The sequence below is a fragment of the Lynx canadensis genome, chromosome B3, assembly GCF_007474595.2.
Source record: "Lynx canadensis isolate LIC74 chromosome B3, mLynCan4.pri.v2, whole genome shotgun sequence".
Lineage (NCBI taxonomy): Eukaryota > Metazoa > Chordata > Mammalia > Carnivora > Felidae > Lynx > Lynx canadensis.
This window is the reverse complement of record NC_044308.2, coordinates 71322681-71348283: the sequence shown is the minus strand read 5'-3', so window position 1 is coordinate 71348283 and position 25603 is coordinate 71322681. Positions and strand designations below refer to the sequence as shown.

The 25603-nt window shown below is 42.6% G+C and overlaps 1 protein-coding gene, 1 long non-coding RNA gene and 1 other non-coding gene across 3 annotated transcripts; 1 reads left to right on the top strand and 2 right to left on the bottom strand.

The window, feature by feature from the left end:
* Nucleotides 1–1407: 1407 nt before the first annotated feature.
* LOC115516178 (purine nucleoside phosphorylase) lies at nucleotides 1408–10420 on the bottom strand. The gene is made up of 6 exons (XM_030318609.2): nucleotides 10306–10420; nucleotides 6723–6892; nucleotides 3259–3362; nucleotides 2892–3067; nucleotides 2594–2784; nucleotides 1408–2030 (listed from the first exon to the last, which is right to left on the bottom strand). Exons 1-6 carry the CDS (start codon nucleotides 10314–10316, stop codon nucleotides 1813–1815), a joined length of 870 nt encoding a protein of 289 aa, XP_030174469.1. The 5' UTR covers nucleotides 10317–10420; the 3' UTR covers nucleotides 1408–1812.
* Nucleotides 5753–5903, bottom strand: LOC115517562. Its single transcript, XR_003969984.1, has one exon. It is a non-coding gene; the product is annotated as a U12 minor spliceosomal RNA (small nuclear RNA).
* Nucleotides 10421–16075: 5655 nt separating the features above from the next.
* Nucleotides 16076–24203, top strand: LOC115516177. Its single transcript, XR_003969487.1, has 3 exons — nucleotides 16076–16161; nucleotides 16739–16916; nucleotides 23269–24203. It is a non-coding gene; the product is annotated as an uncharacterized LOC115516177 (long non-coding RNA).
* Nucleotides 24204–25603: the final 1400 nt, after the last annotated feature.

Here is a 25603-nt window from a genome sequence, read left to right as displayed (position 1 = left end):
CAGGACTACATTTTGTAGCTCTGTGCTTTCACTCACCTGGTGTGAAATCCTTTTCCTGCCTTCCGTCCTTTAGGACTGAACTCAAAAGTTTTCTATGAAACTTCCCTTACCCAACCCAATTCTCAAGGTCCAGTGTATACAACTGGTCTATCATTTGGGCTCCCATTGTATGTAATGTGTAGAATATTCTATACTGTCTTATAGTAACAGTTAATGGTTTCACAAATATATCTCTTAAGATTAAAGGGCAGTTAAAGAGAACCTTTGTTATATTCTCAATTTAACATTCTTAGCTGAGTGTTATAGAGGTAATTCAATAACTTGATTAAAAGAAATGTTTATAAACCATCTCCTTAGATGAACAAGTTGCATATATATCTAAAGGACACACAGTACTTCCCTCTAAGCCAGCTTGCTTATGGACAAATGGCAGATGCTAGCAGATTGTCTCAAGGTCCAGGTAGGGTTTTAGAGCTGGTGGGGGTGGTGACAGGGCCACTCCAGAATGCTTTTTGTGTTGGGCTCAGGTAAGTTGGTTAGTTACCAAAGGATTTAAAAGAGGTTTTAAAAGCTTTCTATTGTAAATTTCTATTGAAATGCCATTACTATTAGAGGATCATCCAGCTAGATCTTTTATCAAAAGGTAAAGAGGCCTGGGAGGGTAGTGTGGTTTTGAAACATGCTATCCACTCAGCTGAATGCAAACTGGTAAGTGAAAAATAGTGCAGAGAACCAACAAAGGGCAACACCTAGATGCTGTGTGACAGGGAGGTTCTGACTGAGCAAAAGTCAAAAGACTAGAACCCAGAAAGGAAACGAGGAGGGAAGGAAAGGAAGTGCTCTAAGAAGTGAAGTATGAGTCAACTTCACAGGTTTGCCTGGGGCTGGCAGGACTCTAATCTGCATGGAGTGGCTGCTGGCAGAGAAAGATGTAGTATTCTAGTATTCAGTATTTGCTACAGCGTTGTCAGAATGCAGAGAAGGAATGTTGGGTTGTCCTTAATTATGGCAGAAGTTAGGGTAGGAAGGAGAAAGAAAACAACAGGAAACAGTTAGGGCTTAAGAAGTAGCCACTGTGGAACAGTGAGACCAGTGAGACGGTTCAGATATTCATGAGGACATAGACAGGGAGCAGCACAATCAGAAGGCTAAGGTCAGAGGCAAGACTGGTCTGAGGAAAGCTGCCGTCTTGTGCCAGGTGTTAGCTCTTCCTTCTTCATCTTCTGACATCTTTATCTCTCATCTTTGGCTTTCCTTCATCCTTTCCTGCATTTACACACCACCTCATCTCAGTTTTTAGTGGCTCGTCTCAGAAGCAGATAGTCACACTGGACATGTGATCTCAGTCTTTCATGCCAAACTTGGCCTGTGCTCCAAGCTTTATCCCAAAATGCACTAAACATTAAATTATTTCATCTTTTTTATTCTCAAAATATGAATAGTATTCGAGTCCAAGAGGTATTGGACTTGTGCGAGGCAGACGGAGTCTTCAGGAATGTGAAATCATCTTATCTCAGAAAGATAGCAGTAGGTACCTGTGCCAAGTTCAACAGCCCAAATCACACCTAGGGCATATACATGGCTGTGTGATACGGCTTGGGCCCCAGCTCTTGAGGAAGAACAGGGGTGGAAACTGTTGAGACAACTGAGCAAGAGAAGCTAGCACAGAAGGGTCTGGTGGGAGAAATGGTGGATCTTCCTCTCCTCTCTCTTACTACTTAAGGGCAGAGGCACATGACCCCAGCAAGGGGCCAAAGCAGGTAGTAGCTACTTGGATCCTATTAGGGAGAGGCCAGACCACTCCAGGGCTGGTTAATTGCCTTTGCCAGGCAGTGGAATACTAGCCATAAGAATAGAGACGAACTGTTCCAATTTCTGTGCAGCTTTTTTCCCGGACTCTAATACTTCCTCATGATTGGCCTTCTCCTTGGTTTCATAATCCTGGATGACTTTGTTAGTGATTAGGGAGAAGCCAAAGACTCGAAGTCCACAGTGCCTTGCAACTATAACTTCTGGTACTGTGCTCATGCCTGATGAGGAGAGAGAGGGAAAACAACTGTCAGGACCCTCAAATGACTCTTTTCTTTACCCTCTGCCCTCATCCCCATTCATTACCTCATTGACAATTCCACATCTCAAAAAAACATCCAAAGAAACAGGTGATTTCTTGTCTAGCTTAGGTTATTCTGTATTGCTTAAAAGAGTGGGGCTTCAGAGGACCTTACACTTTTCTTATAAGTATTACCACTGCAATGCTTTATTTCTGTTTGTGGTCATTTTGAAGTCAGTTCTAATGATGCGGTTCCATCTTCAGCCAGAGGTACAGAAAGCAGCTATATTTTTAGAACAATCTTCAGAAACATCAAATCATGGATGGGTCATCAGCATTATAGCTGTTAAAGCCCTAGGTGCTGGGTAGGGAGGTTTAATGCTATAACACACCAAACCCCAACACCTTTAAAGTCAGTTTAACTCAATCTTCCCTTAAGTCAGATCTCTCACTTTACGGTCTAGGTCTACAATCTTACACCTTTCCATCCCTATTTTACCAGATCCCTCCCTGTTCAAGCCTCCAGTCGGTTCCCCTTCTCACCAACAGCATCTGCCCCCAGCTTCTGCAGCAGCCGACACTCGGCCACAGTCTCAAAGGAGGGGCCTGCCAACATCACATAGGTGCCTTCCTGAAGCTCTCTCTGCTCCCCCATTTGTTTCCAGACACTGTGAGCCTTCTGTCTCATATCCCGGTCATAGGCATCAGACATGGCAGGGAAACGAACTCCGAACCTAGGGCACAAGTTGGAATCTCAGATTACTGGAACATAATGAGTTCTGACCCCCAGACAAGTCCTTAAACTGTACCCAGCTATTGAAAAAATTTGCAAGATACATACCTATCCTCATTGGGCCCTCTGAGAGGGTTCAAACCACAGAAACCAGGTAGGTTGATGTGGTCGCGGATCAGCATGATATCTCCAACCTCAAATTTGGGGTTGAGTCCTCCAGCTGCATTGGTGACCACTAGGGTGTCCACACCCAGAAGGTAGAAAACCCTCACTGGGAATGTCACCTTACAAACAAAACATAAAAGATCAGAAAGAGTTCTTTAAAATTTCACCAATCTACCCACAGACATGCATGATACACACCACGAAAGAGAAAGGAGGGGACCAAAGTCAACCTAGCCCAGGTAGATGTCATAAAATGAGACTGAGAACTCTCTCCCCCTTCTTCCAGACCAGGCTTATGCCCCTGAATTACCTTTGAGAGTGGATAGCCTTCATACATGTGGAACCTGCCCTGCATCATCACACAGGCTCTGCCATTCAGGAACCCAAACACCAGTCGACCAACATGACCTGGCACTGTGTACAAAATAGAAAGAAAGAAGAATGATGTTTTCATACAACACATATCCACTGAGCACCTAGTACAAGCCAACTCATGGTGCTCAACATGAGAGGGTATAATTAAGCAAAGGATGACATTACTAACTCCACTTTCAGAAAGCTGAAGTCTGGTGGAGACAGGAACAAATCATAAGCTTACAAATGAGTATATAAGTACATCCTGAGATTAGAGCTAAGGGATAAGGATGCTCAATGTGAACCACATATCAAAAGAAAGATTTTTTGTTATTTTATTTTTTTTTTAATGTTTATTTATTTTTGAGAGAGAGAGAAAGCATAGCAGGGGAAGGGTAGAGGAGACACAGACTCTGAAGTAGGCTCCAGGCTCGGAGCTGTCAGTACCAAGCCCAATGTGGGGCTCGAACTCACAAACCGTGAGATCATGACCTAAGCTGAAGTCAGATGCTTAACCAACTGAGCAACCCAGGCACCCCTTAATTGTTTTTACAGAGAGAAAGTGTGTGAGTGGAGGAGGGGAACAGAGGGAGAGACAGAAATCTTAAGCTAAAATTCTCTTAAGCTTAAACTAAAGATTCTCCATGCTAAGCATGGAGCCTGACACGGGGGTCGATCCCACAACCCTGGGATCATGACCTGAGCCAATATCAAGTTGGCTCAACTGAACCACCCAGGTGTCTTAGGGAAAGGTTTTTTTCTTTTTAAGAAACTTCAAAAGAATGAGAAAGCCATATTGTAAGAGAATAAAAGTGAGCAAAAAAAAAAAAAAAAAAAAAATAGAAAAAGTGGGTAATAATAAATGTAGCAAATGCAGTCCTTATAGACTTTTCCAAAAATTTTTAAATTCTCCAAATATGTCTCCATATTTATTACCCTAACTAAACCATGTGCCTCCTCACTCTTGAAAGGGAGTTCATAGTATATGAGGGTCCTGAAGAGGTTACTGAACAACAGGGGGAGGGGCTGAGTTTGGACCCCTACAAGGCTTCTCCATTATGACCCACAAAACAGTCCTGTGGTAATACATAGCCCAAATGGGCCCTGCAGGGGTGTGGGAATGCAAAAATAACTCCCCACACAGACATAATAACCATTATTACCATTTCCCTTATCTAGCATTTCTCCTCTAATGGAGGCAGCCAACCTATCCCCTAGGGAATGGGTGATCCGAGAGAGAGGGACCAAAATCAAGAGGAAGAGTTCAGGGAGAGTCAGAGACAAAAGAGCTTATTTAAAAAAAAAATTCCAGTAATAGAGCAGAGATGGCAGAGTTAGGAAAACCTGAGTATAAAAAATAGGCTAATAAAGTTTAAAAATTAATCCACTAATCACTTACTGCAGTGCCCTTCTCAGTGGGAAGAAGGAGTGGCAGGTGGGGTCAATGTCATTGCTCTTTCCCTTAGGAAACTTTTTGCCCTTTGCCCTCCCTCTCAGTTTAATATTTCTTTACCCAACCCCCACCCCCACCTCCCTGCTTTGGTCTTCCAATCTTGCTCCAACGGGTTTGGAAAAATATGTGCAAAGTCTTAACTCTCTGGGGAAAAGAGGACAGAAATTTATAAAATTATAAATCATGGGAAGTTAGTTATCTGAGAACTAATAAGTAAACCAAATAAACTACGCTTCTCCTTAATTTACTTGGTCCCTCCCATCCCTTTTTTCCAGAGAACTGGCTAAGGTTGTTAACCTAACGTTCATGAATCATAGGTGAAAACAGTTTCACAGGCCATTAGAAAATTTCAGTAAATTTAGAAGATTCAGCCAACATGGGAGGGGTGGGGGGCAGTGGCGGAGGTGCCTGGGTGGCTCAGTGAGTTAGGCATCTGACTCTTGATTTTGGCTCAGGTCATGATGTCACAGGTCCTGGGATCCAGCCCTGAGTCAGGCTCCTCGCTGAGCGTATCAGAGCCTGCTTGAGAGTCTCTCTCCCTCTCTACCCCTCCCCTGCTCTCTCAAAATAACTTAAAAAAAAAAAGAAGGGGACGCCTGGGGGTCTCGGTTAAGTGCCCGACTTCGGCTCAGGATATGATCTCAGTTTGTGGGTTCAAGCCCCACAAGGACTCTGTGCTGACAGCTCAGAGCCTGGAGCTTGCTGGGGATTCTGGGTCTCCCCCTCTCTCTGCCCTTCCCCCACTTGTGCTTTGTCTCTCTCTCAAAAATAATAAACATTAAAAAAATTATATATAAAAAAAAAGATTCAGCCAACATGGCTAATAGTGAAGGGAAGTGGAGAGTAGTGAAGGAAAGTGCAGGGCCACTCCAGGAGTTGCCCACAGTGGACCCATAAACCCTCAGGGTTAATCCAAGTTATCACTTATAGGAAACAAGCACCTTCTCAACCTCATTTTTCTTTCATACCAGTCTACTTTTTCAGTATTAAAAGGGGATAGACAGATCGTGACTCTCAAACATCTCACAAAGTAGGTGAGTCACATTAGGGGCAACCTTTACTTGCTCAAAAATCCATCTCACATTAGCTGGGAGGATTCAGGTGTCACCCTGAATTGTTATTTTCCTTACTCATGAAGTTTAAGGCATGGCCTTTCCCTTTTTTTTTTTAAATAAAGGCTACCCCCAAAATGGGACTCGAACTCATGACCTGAGACCAAGAGTTGCATGCTTTACCCACTGAGCCAGCCAGGTACCCCACACCTGGCTCTTTTCTAAACCACAGCTTTAGAGTTTTCTGGCAGCTATTAGGATGCTGGATATGCTACCCTCAGATCCATCATTGCTCCACAGTGCACAGGTAACACCTGCTTCCTTCCCTCCTTCAAAGGGTCAGTGTGAATCAGGTCTTGTGTGTTCATGTGTTATCTGTGTATTTTGTCTGCAAGAACATGGCAGTGTTCATTTGTTGCTGCGCACCAGTGAGTGCCTTATCATGGGACAAGAGCTAGAGCTGGGGAGATTGGGAATGGCAGGAAGACATAGGACAGGGGTCGCCTGACTTTGTCCCAGGAAGTTATAGGCACTACTTTGTCCATTTAACCTGCAGACTGAAAGAAATGGGAGGGATATGTGCAAGTGGTGGGTACCCTGGTGTGGATGGGGGAGGAGAGTGTGAGTGAGGTGCTGTAAAGCTTTAAGGGGCTCTGGATCATTACAGCATAGGAAATATGTCATCATATGGTATCATTGCCACACACATGCCCAATCTATTATGAAATTTCTACTGGGGGAGTTTCCTTCTAAAGTCATTCTGATTCATAGTGGTCTTTTTCCCTCTCTTAAACAAGTTGTCTTTAGTCAAATGCTATACAGGATAATCAGGTGCAGGCCTGGTGAAAGCAGACCTTCTCATCAGAATCCCATCAGTATCCCTCAGTTCAATCCCTCACTCCCCTTTGCCAGTACCTGTACTTTGGGAAAAGTTTGGTATCTCACTGTAGTCAAAGCTCTCGGCCTCAGTTAATTTATTGACCAGATTTCCTAACCCAGAACCACAGATCACTGCCACTTGAGGTCGGTGGTTGGTGCGGCACAGAAGCCATTTTGCAGTGTTCTGATAATCTTCATATGTAAATCTAGGAAAAAGGAAAATGAAAGTTAAGTTTTGCTCCCCTCCCAAGGGCATCATAGACTAATGACCTTCAGTGCAGAAAGGCTGCTAGGAGTGCTGGGGTGGGAAGGGACACAGAAGGGGCCAAAGAGCTGCCCCAGAAGGGAGGATCCTCTCTCAGCAGGGTCCACACTAAGCTCATCCACCCACCCACTCCTTTTTCTGAATCAGACCCACTTTCTGAATCAGACCCACTGAAAGTCTAATGGGAAAGTCCCTCCTCATTCTATAGCCTGGCAAAAGTTAATGGTGCCTATGTTTCCACCCCCAACCCCAACTTCAGTTTTGCTACCACTAGCAGGTTTAATTATCTCTCTTTATGACAAAGATTTAGAGAGGAAGGGATGATAAGTCTACATAGAAGTACAGGGAAATAATCGAATCAAAGAAGTAAAAGGGCTGGATTTGAGGATGAAGGCTAAAGAGTATATTCAAAATGGTATTAAGACCTTCCTTAGGGCAGTGACAAACTCAATATAATCCTCCTACCCTACTTATCAGTAAGGACACTCAAAATGTAATTAACACTAACCTGAGGGCAGGGATAAACCCAATTTCCTTTTGGACGCTTGTCCTCCAATTCCTCCCTCAGACACTTTTATTGGTTGACCAAAAAAAAAAAAAAAAAAGGCAATGGGAACACTCCAGAGTAGAAATCTATTGTGCCAGTTAGTTCCCCCAGATCCCTATTCTGGGATACTCAGACCAATAAAATACAGATCCCTGTCAAATGAAATTGCAAGCAGTAATTCAAGACCAGTGACTAGACAAGTACAAAAAAGCAGATGGAGTAGTCCACAACTTTGGTGGTCAGTGGCTGAAACAGAACTATTTCAGCATCTGCTTGAAAATACAAATTGTAGGGGTGCCCAGGTGGCTCAGTCGGTTGAGCGGCTGACTTCGGCTCATGTCATGATCTCATGGTCTGTGAGTTCCAGCCCCCGTTGGGCTGTATGCTGACAGCTCTGGAGCCTGGAGCCTGTTTCAGAATCTGTGTCTCCCTCTCTCTCTCGGCCCCTCCCCCGCTCATGTTCTGTCTCTGTCTCTCTCTCTGTCAAAAATAAACATTAAAAAAATTTTTTTTTTAAGAAAGAAAGAAAATACAAATTCTGGAGCCCAACCCTAGAGATCCATAATTCTGGGGATCCACAATAGTGTCCTAGGTAATTCTCATTCAAAAACCAGGCTTAGTTATTTCTGGTCAAGAGGAAGGCAGAACTCAACCTGGGTTCTAGTCTCAATTCTGTCTTTTTAAGCAATAAATGTTTCAGATTCTTTCCTCTGGTAAGAAGGAAGTAACTGGCAGCACCTGTCTTGACCCCACCTGTCTTATAGGTACAGTTTTAAAATTAATTAAAAACTTATCAGTAAGTTCCAAAACCTTACCAGTTGAGACTCCATTATGTCAGGGTTTGAGTCCAAAGCACTTGAATCTTCCTCCCTGCCTTTGTTCTCCTCCCTGCCCTCTCCCATCTCCCTTCTCTTCACCAAGGTTCTTTGCCCTTCAGAGACCTAACCACATACACTTGCCATACCCATACATCTTAACCACATACACTTACCGTGCCCATACATCCCCAAGAACCAACCCAGAATTTTTCTTACAATTGCAGTCCAATTCTCAAACCCCTATCTGGAAAAATGAAATGTTGAAGTGGGGGACAAGCAGAACTGAGGTATGACAGAGCTGAACACAGCTAACCAAGCCTCCAAAGGAAATCCTTCTCTTCAAAAGCAGAGCCTTTGAAACCAGATGACTCTACAACAGGCTACCCTCAGGGAAGTAGCTGGGTAAGGGACAGGGGAGATGGAGCCACAGGATGATGGAGAGAGAAGCAATGAAATGATTAAAAGTTAATCAAACAGCATCCCCAAGAGGTGCAAAAAAAAAAAAAAAAAAAAAAGAAAGAAGTATGAAGCCCTGGCCACCTAGCATATCTAGCAACGACTTATAGGACTTCTTCAATGGGCCATCAGTTCCCCAAGAACACCCTGGATCCCTGTGCATCCAAAAGCCACTGTGGTCCCTGATTCTGGTGACTTGGACTGGGATTTCTGGGGCCAAAGCAGACAGAAGAATTTTCAGAGGTGGGAGGTAGGAGGAAAGGGCAGAGTCTATTGTTCGGTCCAATTAATGAGGATTTCCTTCTCTCCTTGGAGACTTCATCCCCAACTTATTTAAAATGTTTCTTTTTCTTTTTTTTTTTTTTAATTTTTTTTTAATGCTTCTTTATTTTTGAAAGAGAGAGAGACAGAGCGTGAGCAGGGGAGGGGCAGAGAAAGAGGAGACACAGAATCCAAAGCAGCACAGATCCCGACGTGTGGCTCCAACCTACGAACTGTGAGATCATGACCTCAGCCGAAGTCGGACACCCAACCAACTGAGCCATCCAGGTGCCCCTAAAACTTTTCTTTTAGGGGCGCCTGGGTGGCTCAGTAGGTTAAGCGTGGGACTTCCGCACAGGTCATGATCTCGCGGTTCATGAGTTCGAGCCCCGTGTTGGTCTCTGTGCTGACAGCTCAGAGCCTGGAGCCTGCTTGGGAGTCTGTGGCTCCCTCTCTCTGCCCCTCCTCCGCGTGGGGCTCTGTGCTGATAGCTCTGAGCTCCGATCCTGGAGCCTGCTTCGGATTCTGTGTCTCCCTCTTTCTGCCCCTCCCCCGCTCACGTTACGTTTCTCTCAAAAATAAACATTAAAAATTTTTTCCTAAATAAAAAAAATAAATTTTTCTTTTAGATTGTAAGTAGGCTCCACGCCCAACGTGAGGCTTGAACTCACGACTCTGAGATCAAGAGTCACATACTCTGAGATCAAGAATCACAGCCAGCCGCCCAGTCCCCAACTTATTTTAACTGGATCTCCAATTTGGTGGGAAGAAAGGTGTTGAGAGAACTTCAGACATCTCTCCTCTGAAGGAGGAACTCCAGATACGGGCACCAAAAGAACCTCGCAGCTTTACCTAGACTCTGCAAAGGGAGTGAAAAGCACAAGGGGTGGGTTGACCTCTTCCCAGTATGCCGGTCGGGGTGGCTCGGGGAGAGAGAGTACGCTTCCCCTACAACTTGCACCTCAGTGCCGGCGCACACGCACATAAACACACCCGCCCCCTTTCCCAAGTAGAGTGCACGGTACCACACCGTGTCCCCTTCCTGCTCCGGTGGGGCCATCACTACCCGATTCCCGCGTGCGCCCCGGCTGTCGCTGGCCGCCTCACTGCTCTGCCGCCCTGCCGCGACACGGGCTCCCCCGCCAGGGGTCTCTACATCTCCAGAGCATTCGCTCTCTCTCCTGGCCCTCTCGGGGCCCAGGTGCCGGGCTTCCAGGTCTCAGTGACAGCCATTCCCCTTCCCGGCTTCCCCGGGCCTGGTGCTCGTCTCACCCGTTCTCCATGGTGCCACCGCCGCCCTCTCGAGGAGCCCGCCCTTCTCCGCTCGGATCCGGTCTGCTGAGCTGCGCCGCCCTGCGCTGAGCTGTCCTCGCCGGGTGCGGTGTATACAGTGAGTGTACTGTTACTCGCAGCTGGCTTATATCCCAGCCTGGAGTCCCCAGCCAATAGCAGCCGAACACGCAGGCCGGCCCCCATCTCCATGGCGACACACCCAGATTCAATTGCCCCAGGCTAGGCTAACAACTTAATCTGCATTCTTTGCAGAGCTGGAACCTGACTCGCGCCGCACCCTACTCCCTGGGGAAGTCTACCGAAGCATCCCTGCACCCACTTTCGTCCTCAGGGCCGAAGTTTCCCTCAAGGAAGCCTATTCGAGATGAGGGCTGGAAGCCGGAAGAGAGCCCCGAAAACCTTTTATCTGGAATCTCATTCCCGATTGTGTCTAGAGCAAACCATGAGGGATTTGAAAAGAGAAAAATTTAAACCTTGTATCCTGCAACTCCAGAATAAAATTAAATGAGCCTGTGTCTGAGATGTGTCAAACAAAATTTGCATCGAGGCGGCAAATTTTTTTTGCAGTCCTAGGAACTGCGATTTGGAAGACTTAGATTTGGGAGGAAAACCAAATAGTGCTCCACTGACGGGGGGAAAAAGCAGAGGGTCTTTAAAGGCAAAAAAAAAAGGGGGGGGGGTGCAGAGGGGGGATTCCAAGAAGACTTACATATGATGTAACTTACAATGATTAGCTAAAACAGTCTAATTTCTGTTAAATTTCCAGCTTGCTTTCTGGGACTGCAGGAAGCCAAGATGTTGCAGTTTGGCAGTGAACTATACTTAAAGTTCATGTTCCCTGCAGAGGTGGACTTGCATAAGCCCCACTTCCCTAATGGCCTTCTGGCTCCATTTTTCCTGACAGCAGTGATTCCATTTCAATTTTTTCTTTTCATGTTTTCCCCTTTTGACCAAGATCTTTCCTTGGAAAGCATTAATGATCAACCATTGGATCATCTGTTGTCTACTTATCTAGGAAGGTTCATTCCTAGAAAGTCATGTCCCACAGAGGAGGGAAAATGAAATGTTATAAAGAATGTCACTAAGACCATACAGTCACAGCAACAAAGAGGTTTTCAGGAAGCAAGTCTTAGGCATTGTCCTCATCTTAAAAGTCTATGAAGTTGATAGTTGACTTGTCTTCAGGGGTTGCCAATGGATAGCCATGGTTGATCATTTTATTTTAAGCCTTAGTGTGTCCATAATTTTGACATTTTAGATGGTCAAACAACAGTGAGACATACAAAGCATCAGTAATGTAATTATAATTAAAAAGGAACACATAAGAACAATAATAAGTATGATTATTTGTAATCCAGATCTTAGAAGGGGAGTCCTGTGGGGAGTCAACTGAAAAGGTCTGAAAACTTAAAATTAAACTGAGTTAGAGGGCTGAAAGAAACTCCTTTTAATGATGGCCAGTTTAAGTTTCCAATTCAGCCTGCTATGAGGTGTTAATCTAGTTGCGCAGCAGGAAGTATTAGCAATGGCACAGACTCAGTCAACAGCCAGGAAGTAATCCAAATCTCTTCTGTTGTCTTGTACAACTCAGGCAAGGGAATCTAGAGACCACTGAGCTCTAATGGCCCTAGCAGTGGATCAGGCTATTCTTTTTTTTTTTCTTTTTAAAGTAGGCTCCAAGCCCAGCGGGGTCACAACCCTAGATCAAGACCTGAGCTGAGATCAAGAGTCGGATGCTTAACCAACTGAGCCACCCAGCACCCCCCACCCTGCCAGATCTGGTTATTCTATTAACAGTCTAGGGCAGATTCTTAACCATGGCCTCATTTGCAGCAGATCCCGCCAGGAAAAAGGATTCCAAAAAGGATCCCCAAATGGATCCCCAAATCCATTCTTTCATTAGGGTTGTACCCTGTGGGAGGTCACAGTCCTGAGAATGTGTGTAGCCATTGTCTTCCTATTTGGAGGAGTTGTCATCTGGGTAGTCATTTATAATGGATAGAACTCTCTTGTTTCTATGGTAAGTGTTTAGGTCAGGAAAGATCCCTGTGACCAATTGAAGTATAGTGAAAGGAGAAATTGAATAACCTAGGAGATATTGTCCCGTTCTTTTCTGACTGTCTAGGCAGGTAAATGTCCAAGGTTGTCACTTATAGGCACGGGCAAAAATATATTCTGTGGGAGTGCAAAATATTCCTTTTTAAGTCTGATTATCAACAGACTCATTTGTAGGTATGGAGGGTAAGACAGGAGAAAACCAGGGGTCTGTTTTATTCAAGCAGCCAGATAAATGCTTCTTTTGATATCATAGCGTAGTTGAAAGAACCTTGTACAAAAGAGGGTCTTATAGCCAGAAGAGTCTGTTGGAAAACTAGTCAGGCTCCAATGTGTTTTTATGAGGCAAGGGCTAGTGGCAGATAATTCTTTTCTTTTTTTAATCTTTTTTTTTAAGTTTATTTATTTATTTTGAGAAAGAGAAAGAGAGCACAAGCGGGGGAGGGCAGAGATAAGGAGAGACAGAATCCCAAGCCGGCTCCTTGCCATCAGCACGAAGCTGGACTGGAGCTCAAACTCACAAACCAAACCGTGAGATCATGACTTGGTCAAGAGTCAGTTGCTTAACCGACCGTTCCACCCAGGCACCCCTGGCAGGTAATTCTTGATGAAGTTTAGAACGAGATTGGAGGGTGACTATCCATGGGAGATGTTGCCCAGGTCAGTTCTTGGGCAGGGATTAGGGTAGGTAAAGCAAGGAGAGTTTCCCTTTCGAAGGAGGTAAGGCTATTTTGACATGGTAAGTAAGGTCAAAAGGGGCTGTCTGATTTATGGTGACATTGGAGAGAAAAGAGAGGTTGTAAACAGGGATGACCAAAGGGGCACTGTATCCTCCATAGCCTATAGTGGCCTGATGGTGGCAGATCCAACAGTCAGAAAGATTTCCTGCCTGTGCTAAACTCTGGGATATTTGTGTGACTTTTTTTCCTCTGTGACAAAATAGGGAGGAGGCATCAAGTCAGGAAAATAATTTCTTTAAATGAAATAAAGGAAAAGAAACTAAAGGAGGATAATAGCAGCACCAATTTAAGAGTAAGAAGATACTATAGTAGTAGAATGGGTTTTTAACCAAAGGAGGGATTTTACCACCAGTGGAGAATCCCAACTTTGTGTGAAAGAGCAAAGATCACAAGGATTCTTAGAAGGAACAATAATCTAAGAATTTCAACCAGCTTAATTGTCTTCATATATCATTGCAATAACTGGCATCTCTGGATTTTGTTTTGTTTTGTTTTGGGAAGTGGCAAACAATAATGTAATTAGAATAACTTAATCAAAGAGCTTTCAGCAGTAAAGGGAAATCAAAGAGCTAAACAGTGGGTAATAACTATGACAAAGGATTGATACACTGGTCTGGTCCTGACTCTTGCAAAAGCAGTTTACATCAGATGCTGGTGGCTTCCAGTCCAGGACTCAAAGAGTCACCTGGAATAAGTTTAAGTTTTCTGGAAATTCTTAGTTGGCTGCCTCTGGTAGGTAGAGAAGACCATTTAGGAGGAGGAGCCTTTTCTAAATGAGAAATATGAATCCATGAGTCAGTGCTTCCTCAGCTTGGCAGCATAAGGACTGGTTAATTAATACCTGGTATGTCCCCTTCCATCAGGGCTTAGAGCATCCTTATGAAGGTGTCTTTTTCAGCGAACATAATCTCCAGGTTGGAGGTCATGATGGTGTATGTCTTTGTTTCCCCAGGGCAAGCTATGTAAAGATTGTTCTAGAAGCTGGGAGTTAGCCTTTATTTTCTAAAAAAAATTTTTAATGTGTATTTATTTTTGAGAGAGAGAGACAGAGTGCTAGCAGGGGAGGGGCAGAGAGAGAGGGAGACACAGAATCCCAAGCAGGCTCCAGGCTCCAAGCTGTCAGCACAGAGCCCGACGTGTGGCTCCAACCTATGAACTGTGAGATCATGACCTGCGCTGAAGTCAGAGGCTTAACTGACTGACCCACCCAGGCACCCCAAGAAGCTGGGTGTTAGCCTTTAAAGCTTTAACAAGTTCCTTGCAATACATTAGGAATTTCCTTTAAGCAAAACTAGTTGATACATGCTTTTATCTAGCCTCATAAGCCTGCCAGTAGTAAGTTCAATAAGAGATTATCTGTTCTTTCCAGGACAAGTTAAGCAAGACCAGTTGCAGAACTTTAGGCCAAGGCAGTTTAAAAGACTCTATTAGTTTAGCTAATTTAATGGTTCCACTAATACATTCTATCAATCCTAAAGATTGGGATTGATAAGGACAATGGAAATGCTGCACAATGGGCCACATTTTGCAGATAGATTGGATTACTCAGCTAGTAAAATGAGATCCCAAATTGCTATGAAGTTCAGAGGGAACTCCCAGGTAGGAATAATCTTTTCTAACAATGTCTTGCCTGCTGCTCTGGTGGTGGGTTTCCAACATGGAAATGAACTCAACCTACCTACTGAGAAAACATATAAATCATTGCTAGTATATATTTATATCCTTGGGAGGGAGGCAACAGGATGAAATCCATTTGCCATAGCGTGAAAGTTCCAGAACGCAAAGGGGAATGTCCCATACAAGTATGAATAGGCTTTCCAGAATTCTGTTTTGGGTAAATCTGACAGCTAGGGTATACCTGTGAGATGATTTTTGGTGATGGCTTCTAGTAGTATTGTCTTCCCAGTGAGACCATTTTATCAGTATTCTAATGTGTCAAATCATGTATATATTGCGGGACATGTCTCTGTAGGCAATCGGAGGATGGGTTGATAGGATCTATCCATTGATTTTATCTGAGGTCAGATTTATAACCTTGTTCTGTCCATTTCTTTCTATTTTGCCAAACAGTTAACTGTTGGGCTTCTGTTATTTTACGTTTTTGATTGTCAGCGAATTCAGGAGACATGGAAGTTGCAGGTGCCTTTATTAAAGGTGAGGGCTGACTTAAAGCTGCTGAGTTAGTAACTGCATCAGGCAAACGACTTCCTCTGCTTTTCTCTGTTTGCCATAGAGTGTCCTAGAATTTTAATTATCACCAAATTTGGGTAGTTGAATAACATTTAAAAAATTTGTAATGTTTATTTATTTTGGGGGGGGAGGCAGAGAGAGAGGGAGACACCGAATCCGAAGTAGGCTCCAGGCTCTGAGCTGTCAGCACAGAGCCCAACGTGGGGCTCAAACTCATGAGCTGTGAGATTATAACCTGAGCTGAAGTTGGACACTCAGCCAGCTGAGCCACCAGGCACCCCAGATACCATTTAATAGATCTAATACATAAGAACTATTTTTTATTTTCTGTTCAGAAGAAGTCAAGAAACCTCTTTGTTTCCAGAGCATACCAAAATCATGAGCAACACCAAAGGCGTATGTACTATTGGAATAGATGTTAGCAGCTTTATCTTTACCTAGAAAATAGGCTCTAGTTAAGGCAAAGAGTTCTGCCTGCTGAACAGAAGTGGCCGTTGGTATGGGTTTAGCTTCAGTGGTTTCAGTTAGATATTATAGCATAACCGTCTAGATAGAGACCGGTTTTATCCTTTAAATAGGATCTGTCAGTAAGCCAGATTAATTCAGCATTCTTGAGATAAATTTCCTGTAAATCAATCCAAGGGGTTAAAAGTTGATTAGTCAGCTTTAAACAGTCATGAGAGGTTTCATCAGTTGGCAGAGGAAGAAGTGTGGCCGGGTTTAAGGTGTTACAGGAAGCAATGGTCATGGTGAGGGGGCGGGGAGCAAAAGTCCTTCAATGGAGGTTAGCCTGCTGGTAGATAAGAGCTGAGTGTGAGGAGAGTGAAGCAAACCTTCTACTGAGTGGATGGTAAGTAGAGAACCCATCACTCTTTCTTTTATGCGTTGTGGCAAGTTGGCAGTAGCTGCTGTTGGCCTCATATGAGGAGGGAGGCCCTTAGCTACTAGATCTAATTGTTGGCTCTAATAACCTATGGGCCTATGTTGATCCCCATGGCATTGAGTAAGTACACATATGGCATTTCCCATAATTTTGTGGAAAAAAAGGAAAAAAGCAACTTGTAATTAAGATGACCCAGTGCAGGTAAGTCATGAAGGCTGTCTTTAATGAGGAATCTTGAGCCTTTTTGACCAGATGAGAAGTTTAGTCTGATCAGCTTTAGGAAGAGTATAAACACTGGGCTATGGCAAAAAAAAACAAAAACAAAAACAGTGAAATCCAGTTCCTACACTACACTGCTAGTTCCCCCGATCCTCTGAGCTTTTTGTGCTATGGCAAGGGAAGGGTAAAATGCCCTGACTCCTGTCTGGATCTAGATGGAGGCCATGATCAATAATTAGATGCCCCAGTATTTAACTTGAATTTGCAACTCTGGAGTTTCTCTTTTGACATTTTATGTCCTTTTTTTTTTTTTGCTAATTCTCAGAGGAGATGGACAGTGTCTTCCAAGGATGTCTCTTCTAAGGGGGAACAGAGGAGGAGATCATACACATATTGCAAAAAGGAAGAATTCTGAAAAAAAAAATGACATCAGCAAATCAGCCTTCAGAATTTGAGAAAAATAGGTAGGGCTTTTGGTATAGCCCTGAGGCATAACAGTCCAGGTAAATTGTTGATTTTCCCATGTAAAGGCAAACAGGTATTGGCTTTCAGGGTCGGTACAAAGATCTATGACAGTGAAGGTTGTGCTTTCTGGAGATAAGACTGAAAGTAGAGTGTGAAGATTTGGCACAACTGGGTGCTGAAGAATAAGGATATTGTTGATAACTCTTAACTCCTGAACAAACCTCCATTCTCTTCCATGGGATTTTTGTACAGGAAGGAAGGGGATATTACAAGGGTTTGTATATTGAACAGTTAGGCTTTGTGTGAGTTTTAAAAAAAATTTTTTGGCCTTATTTAATATATTCCTCAATTATGGGCTTGATTCCTTGAACAGCCTCTGTATATAATGGATGTTGGCAGGGGCACCTGGGTGGCTCAGTCGGTTAAGTGTCTGACTTCAGCTCGGGTCATGATCTCACAGTTTGTGAGTTTGAGCCCCGTATCAGGCTCTGTGCTGACAGCTTAGAGCCTGGAGCCTGCTTTGGATTCTGTGTCTCCCTCTCTCTCTGCTCCTCCCCCGCTCATGCTCTGTCTGTCTCTCCTTCAAAAATAAATAAATAAAAACATTTTTAAAAATGGATGTTGGTAAATATTTGTCAGAGGCTTTCTTTCATCCACTAGAATTTTTATAGGTGGTGCAGAGTGGATGTGGCCTCTATCAGTGGCATTTTTTTGCCCAAAGTTTCTCATGGATAGAATCTTGGAGAGAGATGGGTGTATGAGCTATGTTATTAAAGAACACAGGGACAGGGGATGCCTGGCTGACTCAGTCCATGGAGCATGCAACTCTTGATCTCAGGGTTGTGAGTTTGAGCCCCACGTTGAGTGTAGAGATTACCTAAACATTAAAAAAAAAAAAATCTTAAAAAAAAAAAAAAGATAAAGAACACAGGGACAGTAACCAAGAAATCGTCTTGAGATTTTTCATCAGGTTAAAATTTTAAAAATTTCCTTTTTTTGGAAAAAAGATGTGTGTCAATTGTTGTAATTGCATGTTCCTAATCTGGGTTGCTTATACTTGAGTATTTAGGGCTTGTGTGGGTTTCTTTTTTGTATCTTTTTGAATAGCTTTGGAGAGCTGCCCAGCAGTAATTAACTAGGTCATGGAATTTCATAGTAGCCCAGTTAAATTGCAGGGGTTTTTGTTTTTGTTTGGTTTAAGTTGCAGGTTTTGAAAAATTAATTAATTAATTAAAAATTTTTAAATCTGAGTTGTAGGTTCCTCTTGCAAACCTTCAATAAAAGCACAATTTAACAAGGTGGAGGTGTGATGGTCAACTTTTTCAAGGCCAGATAATTGCTTAAAAATTTTCTCACATCTTTCAAAATCATACAAAACCCATTCATCAGATCTTTGGACACATTTTTTGGATTTTTTTTCCAGGTCAATAGTATGGGGAAAACCATCAAGAATCTCTTTGTGGAGTCTTTTAGCTAATTTTGAGGCTTCTTTCATGTCTACATCCTTTTTGTGGGGAAATCTAATAAAAGATCTGTCCATACTCCTTTTTGCATCCATTCTCTAGCAAGTCTTTCATCTACTAACATGAGAATGAGCTGATAAAGATCAGAGAATCCTGGCTTATAAATTTGGACTACAATCAAGAATTGTCTAGCAAACCCAATAGGGTTTTCTCTAGGGTTAGGAAACTCCTTGGTAATAGCTCATAGTTCAGCTTTACTCCAAGGAAAACAAGAGAACTGGGATCCTAAAATATCATCTCCTGGCTTAACTATAAAAGATGCTACAGGTAGGGGTGGGTCCTGAGAAGTCTCCAGATAATCATAGAAAGGAAGTTCAGCAAGAAAATGAGAGAGGGATGGTGGACAGATAGGCAGTGGGGAGCAAATGGAGGGAGTGATGGAGCAGCAGAAGACTCTTCGAGTTTAGTAAGTCTCTGAGACAATTCAGAATTTGCCTTAGTTTAGAATTAGTATCCTGGAAGGAAGCAATTTTTGAGTCATGAACACATTTTGAAGACTTGAAATGATAATTAAAATAAGCTTCCCATGGGGCACCTTGGTGGCTCCATTCGGTTGAGCACCCGACTCTTGATTTCAGCTCAGGTCATGATCCCAGGGTCATGGGATCAAGTTCCACATCAGGTTCCTCGCTGAGTGTGGAACCTGCTTGTGATTCTCTCTCTCTCTCTCTCTCTCTCTCTTCCTCTGCCCCTCTCCCCTGCTCACTCTCTCTCTTTCACAAACAAATTCCTCATATGGATTATTTAGTCTTCTATTCTTTCTCTAATTGATTGCACATATAAACTAACACAGGAATTTTGAAAGAGCCCCAGGTTGGCCAATTAAATTTTAAATCATCCCAGGTAATCATTGTCCAGAGAGACAGGAATTTGCAGGATGAGGACCCATAATTCTTATATATAAAACCAGTAGGATTTCCAGAAGAAGGCTGCCCAGCAGCCTATCTCTCAAAAAGCAAACTGCATTTTCAAGAGGAACTAAGTACCCACCAGGGCAACAGACAGGAAGTGAAGTCCTGAGAACAAAAGTGGCAACAGAGGACACTCAAAGCAGAACCTCAGACTGGGAAATTTGGATTACAAGAAGACTTATCAGACTCTGACTGGGACCACTGGGGAGATGACAGGGCACAACGGACCCTTGTAAGTACCTCATTTGAATCTATGAGAGAGCCAGAGGAGGGAGATGAGATGCTCTCCGGTCCCACTTCTGACGTCATGTAATGTCAAACAAAATTTGCAGTGAAGCTGCAAGGCAAACAAAAATTTATTTGGGGACTTAAGAATTGCAATTTGGGAGACACATATTGGGAGAAAATCCAAACTGTGCTCTGCTGATGGGTAAAAGCAGTGGGTCTCTAATGGCAAAAAAGAGCATTCCAAGATGGCTTACATAAATTGTTTTGCAAAATTATAATTGGCTAAAAGAGTCTAATTCCTGTTGAATTGCAGCTTTCCATCTGGGGCTGCAAGAAGCAGTACATTGCAGTTTGGCAATGAACTATATTTATTATTAAAAAATTTTTTTATATTTATTTATTTTTGAGAGAGAGAGAGAGAGACAAAGTGCAAGTGGAAGAGGGGCAGAGAAGACACAGAATCCAAAACAGGCTCCAGGCTCTGAGCTGTCAGCACAGAGCACGATGCAGGGCTCAAACTCACCAACTGTGAGATCATGAACTGAGCGAAAGTCAGACACTTAACCGTCTAAGCTACCCAGGTGCCCCAGGAATGAACTATATTTAACGTTAATGTTCTGTGCCCAGATGGCCTTGCATAAGCCCCACTTCTCTAGTGGACTCATAGCTCCATTTAGATGTGCTTTCTTAATAGGATTGACTTCATTTCAGGTTTTTTCCCTTGTGAGTCACATCCTGGAGAAAACAAATAGGGTAAACCTTAGAAACTGTGCTGAGGGGCGCCTGGGTGGCGCAGTCGGTTAAGCGTCCGACTTCAGCCAGGTCACGATCTCGCAGTCCGGGAGTTCGAGCCCCGCGTCAGGCTCTGGGCTGATGGCTCAGAGCCTGGAGCCTGTTTCCGATTCTGTGTCTCCCTCTCTCTCTGCCCCTCCCCCGTTCATGCTCTGTCTCTCTCTGTCTTAAAAATAAATAAACGTTGGAAAAAAAAAAATTAAAAAAAAAAAAAAGAAAAAGAAACTGTGCTGAACTGGAGGTTACAGAATTTGGGAAAACGTATCAACTCTAAATCCAGGACCCATATGGGGAGAAGAAAAAGTTGTCAGGGAAAGAATTCCTGGATCTTTAAAACAAAAAGAGAAAGGGTGGGACTGGGGTGAGGATGGTATAGGGATGTGACCGGCAAATGCAGACCATCCATTCATTGACACAATTCTGGTTCCAAGCAATTCAGATAACTAAGGGACTCCTCATAATAGAACTATACAATATAGCACCTTTGTAAGAGCTCAGCTATTCCTCTCCCCTCTTTTGCAAGTTTAATTAAGCTTACATAAAATTACAAATCAATGGCCCTTGCTTAGCTATCAGAATCCCCCATCTGTTTCCAGTTTCCTGAACACAATTTTTCCTGTTTGCCATTTTACCCACCTTACCCACTGCTATGGTCCAAGCCACTGTTTCCCAGCCCTGTTTCTGTCTCATTCATAAAACTGAGTCCAGTACCAAATGAAGGGTATATTCTATCATCGTTATTGTTGTTATGCTATTATTGTTATCATCTTTATTCATTGAGTAATTTTAGCAAAGGTAACAACAGGGTAATCTAAAAGTAAAGTTCACCTTCGTAATGAACTATGAACAATTGAAACATTGAAAGCACAATTTTTTTAAGTTTATTTATTTATTTATTTTGAGAGAAAGAGAGAGAACGAGCAGGGAAGGGGTGGGGGTCGTGGGGACAAAGGATCTGAAGTAGGCTCTGCGCTGACAGCAGACAGCTGGATGTGGGACTCAAATTCACAAACCAGGAGATCATGACCTGAGCTGAAGTCAGACACTTAACCGACTGAGCCACCCAGGCATCCCTGAAAGCACAATTTTAAATGATGGATGAGATCAGTCCTAAGTAAAAATCATCCCCAGGAAATATTCATCTATATTTGATTGGCGAAAGTTTTTTTTAATTGCCCAAATCCAATCCAGTTTACACAAAAGACAAGAGTATGACATAATTATATTTAAGAAAGTGCAAACTTAGTCAATTAATTTTATGGACTGTCTAAAGTAAGTGTATATAAACCAAAAGAAGATGATCTATGATAAATCTACAAAAAGAAAAATGGGGGACCAGCCTCAGTCTTCTGTAATGTTTCCACAGCATCACGTGGGGAAGGGTGTGTATATATATATATATATATATATAATGTTTAATATATATATAATGTTTAATATATATATATATATATATATAGAGAGAGAGAGAGAGAGAGAGAGAGAGAGAGAAAGAGAGAGAGAGACATAAACATTCTGGCCACCAAAGAAATGTACTGTTATGTGACAGGCAAAGACAGTTTACCAGACTGATCCTTGGCCAGGGTGACATTACCTTTAGAACTTCACAACATACTTTATTCTGAATTCAAGTTCAGCAACCCACCTCCAGCACAATCACTTAGACCCCCAATCTCATTGGTTTCACCCATGGCCCAGAGAAGAGTCTACCCTATGAGACTCAGCAGGCCTCCTCAGACCACATCTTTATCTTGTGGCCTATCCAACAAGAGGGCTCAGGGTCCAGGTCACATCAGACCCTACATTGAATCCCATCCTACCTCTAACCTTGGCTAATTTACATCTCTTACTGCCTACCTCACAAGTTTTTGACCTCTAAAGGGCACAGACTCAGGCATTTTGAGTGTGTATATCTGCTGCACTGTGAACACTGTATACAGCAGATACTTAACGGTCAAATATATGAAATGTTTATTATTTCTCTTTAAGCCACCTCAAGCCAAGTCCCCATACTCTATTCATTTATGACCATTTTGATCTGTTTTCAACATCCCAGTCAAGAGGTTCCCAGTTTCTCAGTTTACAGTGCACTTAGTATCTCAGCAATTTTTTATAGCCCCCTTAGTTCAAAATAAATACTTAACACATTTACTTTTTAAGTAGTCGGTTCCTAACAACTTAGCAACCATTTAGAAAAAATAATACACACACACTGAACGAAAAAAAAATATTTGTTTATATTTCTTAGATAACTGCAAATAATCCCTAAGGGGATGTGTGTGCCTGTTGGGCATTGAACAACTTCTCAAACCTTGGAATCCAATACTGCTACCCTCATTTCCTGTTCTGGGATGATTTTCATGCAGTACTTATTTTTTTTTTTATCAGAGGGACCTCCTAAAACCCAACTTCACAAAGATATTTTGTCATCAAAAGGAATGTTGCAACAATCTAATGTTCATATTATGAGTTACTTTGAACTGGTAGCTTGCAGAGTATACAGAGATATTGAATATGGCTGTGTTTCCCTTAAAATCTTTAAATATCCCATGGTACCCCTGAGAATTTGTACCGGGGCACAGAGTTTGGAAACTATGGCTCCAGTCACTCCATGCCACCTCCATTCCCAAGTTTATGTAGTATAGATGAGTAGACTCTGCAATCAAACTACCTGTGTATGAATTCCTTCTCCACCCCTCACTTACTGGCTGTGTGATCCAAGGCAAGTGAAAGTCTCATTCTGCCTCAGTATTCTCATCTGTAAGGTAGTGATAATAATAGTATTTACTGTTGTTGCAAGAAGTGTAGAAAATGCTTGTTAAGTGTTTAGATAAGTGGCTGGAATTATAGTAATTATAATTATAGTAAATTATAGTAAATGTTGGCTATTATTATTATTATTCCCCATTGTCTTTTTTTCTTTCTGGTTTCTCTAGGTCTGCCTAACCATAAATTGGGTAAGAAGAACAACCAGAGGTGCACCCAGCCCATCAACATCAACTCTTATTGTGCACTGTTCAAAACAGTAACCACTAGCCAAATGTGGCTATGTAAATGTAAGAACATTAAGATGAAATAAAAACAAAAATTCAGTTCCTTAGTTATACTAGCCACACTGCAACTGCTCAACAGCCAGATGAGGCTAGTGGCTACCATTATCCATGGTAGAGAAACATTTCCATCATCACAGAAATTTTTATTGCACAGCATTGTTCTTATCTTTTCTAGACACTGCTACCCTGTATGTACCTAAAAGAAGCTAGAACTATGTCCATGAGTTCATGAGTTCAAGTCCTGCATTGGGCTCCACACCCAGCATGGAGCCTACTTAAACAAGAACAACAATAAACAACTAGACTATACCCTCTCCCACCTCACCCAAACTCCCATACTACCCTGCATCTTGGTTAACTCACTCACTCTGGGTATAACTGAAAACATTCTTTGCCCTGGAAATGGAGTCAGGGACTGTGCTGTTTTCACACAGGTGTAAATTACCACTTCAGGAAAGGGGAAAGAAGAAACAGGGTATATGACGAAGAGAAATCAAATTGGGACACTGTGGGTCACAGAAGCTAGGCCGATGTTTCTCACCCTATTCTCCACCATCTATTTAGCAACAACTTGGAAGGTTGGAACGTTACTACTTGGCTGAAAGCCTGAAGAAAAAATGCTTCCAAATCTTTACAGTTTCTTTATATCCTTCAGTCATAGACTTTTATGAAATATTCCCCTCAAAATTCATTACGTTAAAGCTTTTACCTTGTAATCCCAATGTGACTATTTGGGGATAGGGACTTTAAAGAGGTAATTAAGATTAAATAAGGTCATAAGGGACCCTAATCCAGTATGACTGGTGTCATATAAAAAAAGGAAGAGACACCAGGTATATGTGTGCACAGACAAAAGGCCATGTGAGGACACAGTGGACAAGGCAGCTATTTGCAAGCCAAGGAGAGAGGCCTGTAGACACCTATATCTTGGACTTCAAGCCTCCAGAACTGTAAGAAAATAAATTTCTGTTGTTTAAGCCACTCGTCTGTTGTATTTTGTTATGGCAGCCCTGGCAAACTAATACACCTCTCTAGTGTAAGTGAGAAGACCCCACCCCACAAGTAAGATGGCACATACCAGGGATAATATTGACACTATTCACCTGGATCGCACAGGAATCAAGCAAGCAGCCAACACCAGCCATAAACACCTGATGCCAGCCACATTGGAGTACCTCAGCTGGATATTCACCCTGGTTGGGACCGCAGGTGACAGTATTACTCAGTACACAAATTCACCTCAAGATGGTGCTTAAGTTTGTTCATTCATTAATTTAATAGCCATTTATATAGCAACTTCCATGTGCCAGGCATTGAGCATAAAAAAAGACTCCATCCCAAATATCAGGTATTCTGCCACCTCTGTGCTTCTTCCTTTTTCAATCTGGCTGGCAAATGATGTGAGTGCAGAAGCATTAAACCGTAAATCAGAAGAACTGGACTTTTAGTCCCGTTTCAATCTCCCACTTAGTTTAAGTAACTATAGCTTACAGAGCCTCCGTTTCTATATCTATAAAATATAGTCTTGCCTTCCCTGTCCATCTTGTAGTGGGTTTTGAAATCAAAATATAAAAGTGCTTTATTAACTGGGAGCAAGTTACAAATATTATCATTACTTTTTGTAATTCTCTGCCTGTTGATCTACTCGAGACAGAGCTCAAAGCCAAGTTATCCATGCACAATAATATAATAATCCCTCTTTATAGTTCTAAAGTTTTCTCTGGCTGCTCTGGCTGGAAGTGATTTCTTCTTTCCCTGAACTTGGATGATACTGTTTAACTCATTTGGTGTGGAGCACATTTTGCATCATGAATTTCTCGTATTCATATTTTTCCACGTAATAAAAGATACTCATGTTGATATTTTGTACGGTGACTTTTCACATTATGTCTCCCTAACAAGAGTGTGCGTTTCTTAAGGAGTGTCTTTCACAAAGAGTAGATATTTAACAAATATGCGTAGATGTACCAATCGCTTCAATTTTACCATCTGTAGTAGGTCAAAAAGCATGGCCACCATATTTTGCAGCTCCTCCTATCAAGGTGTGAAGTCCATCTCCCCATGCCTTGAACCTGGGCAGCCTTATGACTTGCTCTAACCATTAGATGTAGTAGGGATGAAGTTGTGCTAATGCTGGAGCTAGGCATAAAGATGTCTTAGAGCTTCTCCTTTCACTCTGTTGGACCATTGCCCTAAGCACCGCCATGCCATAAAGAAG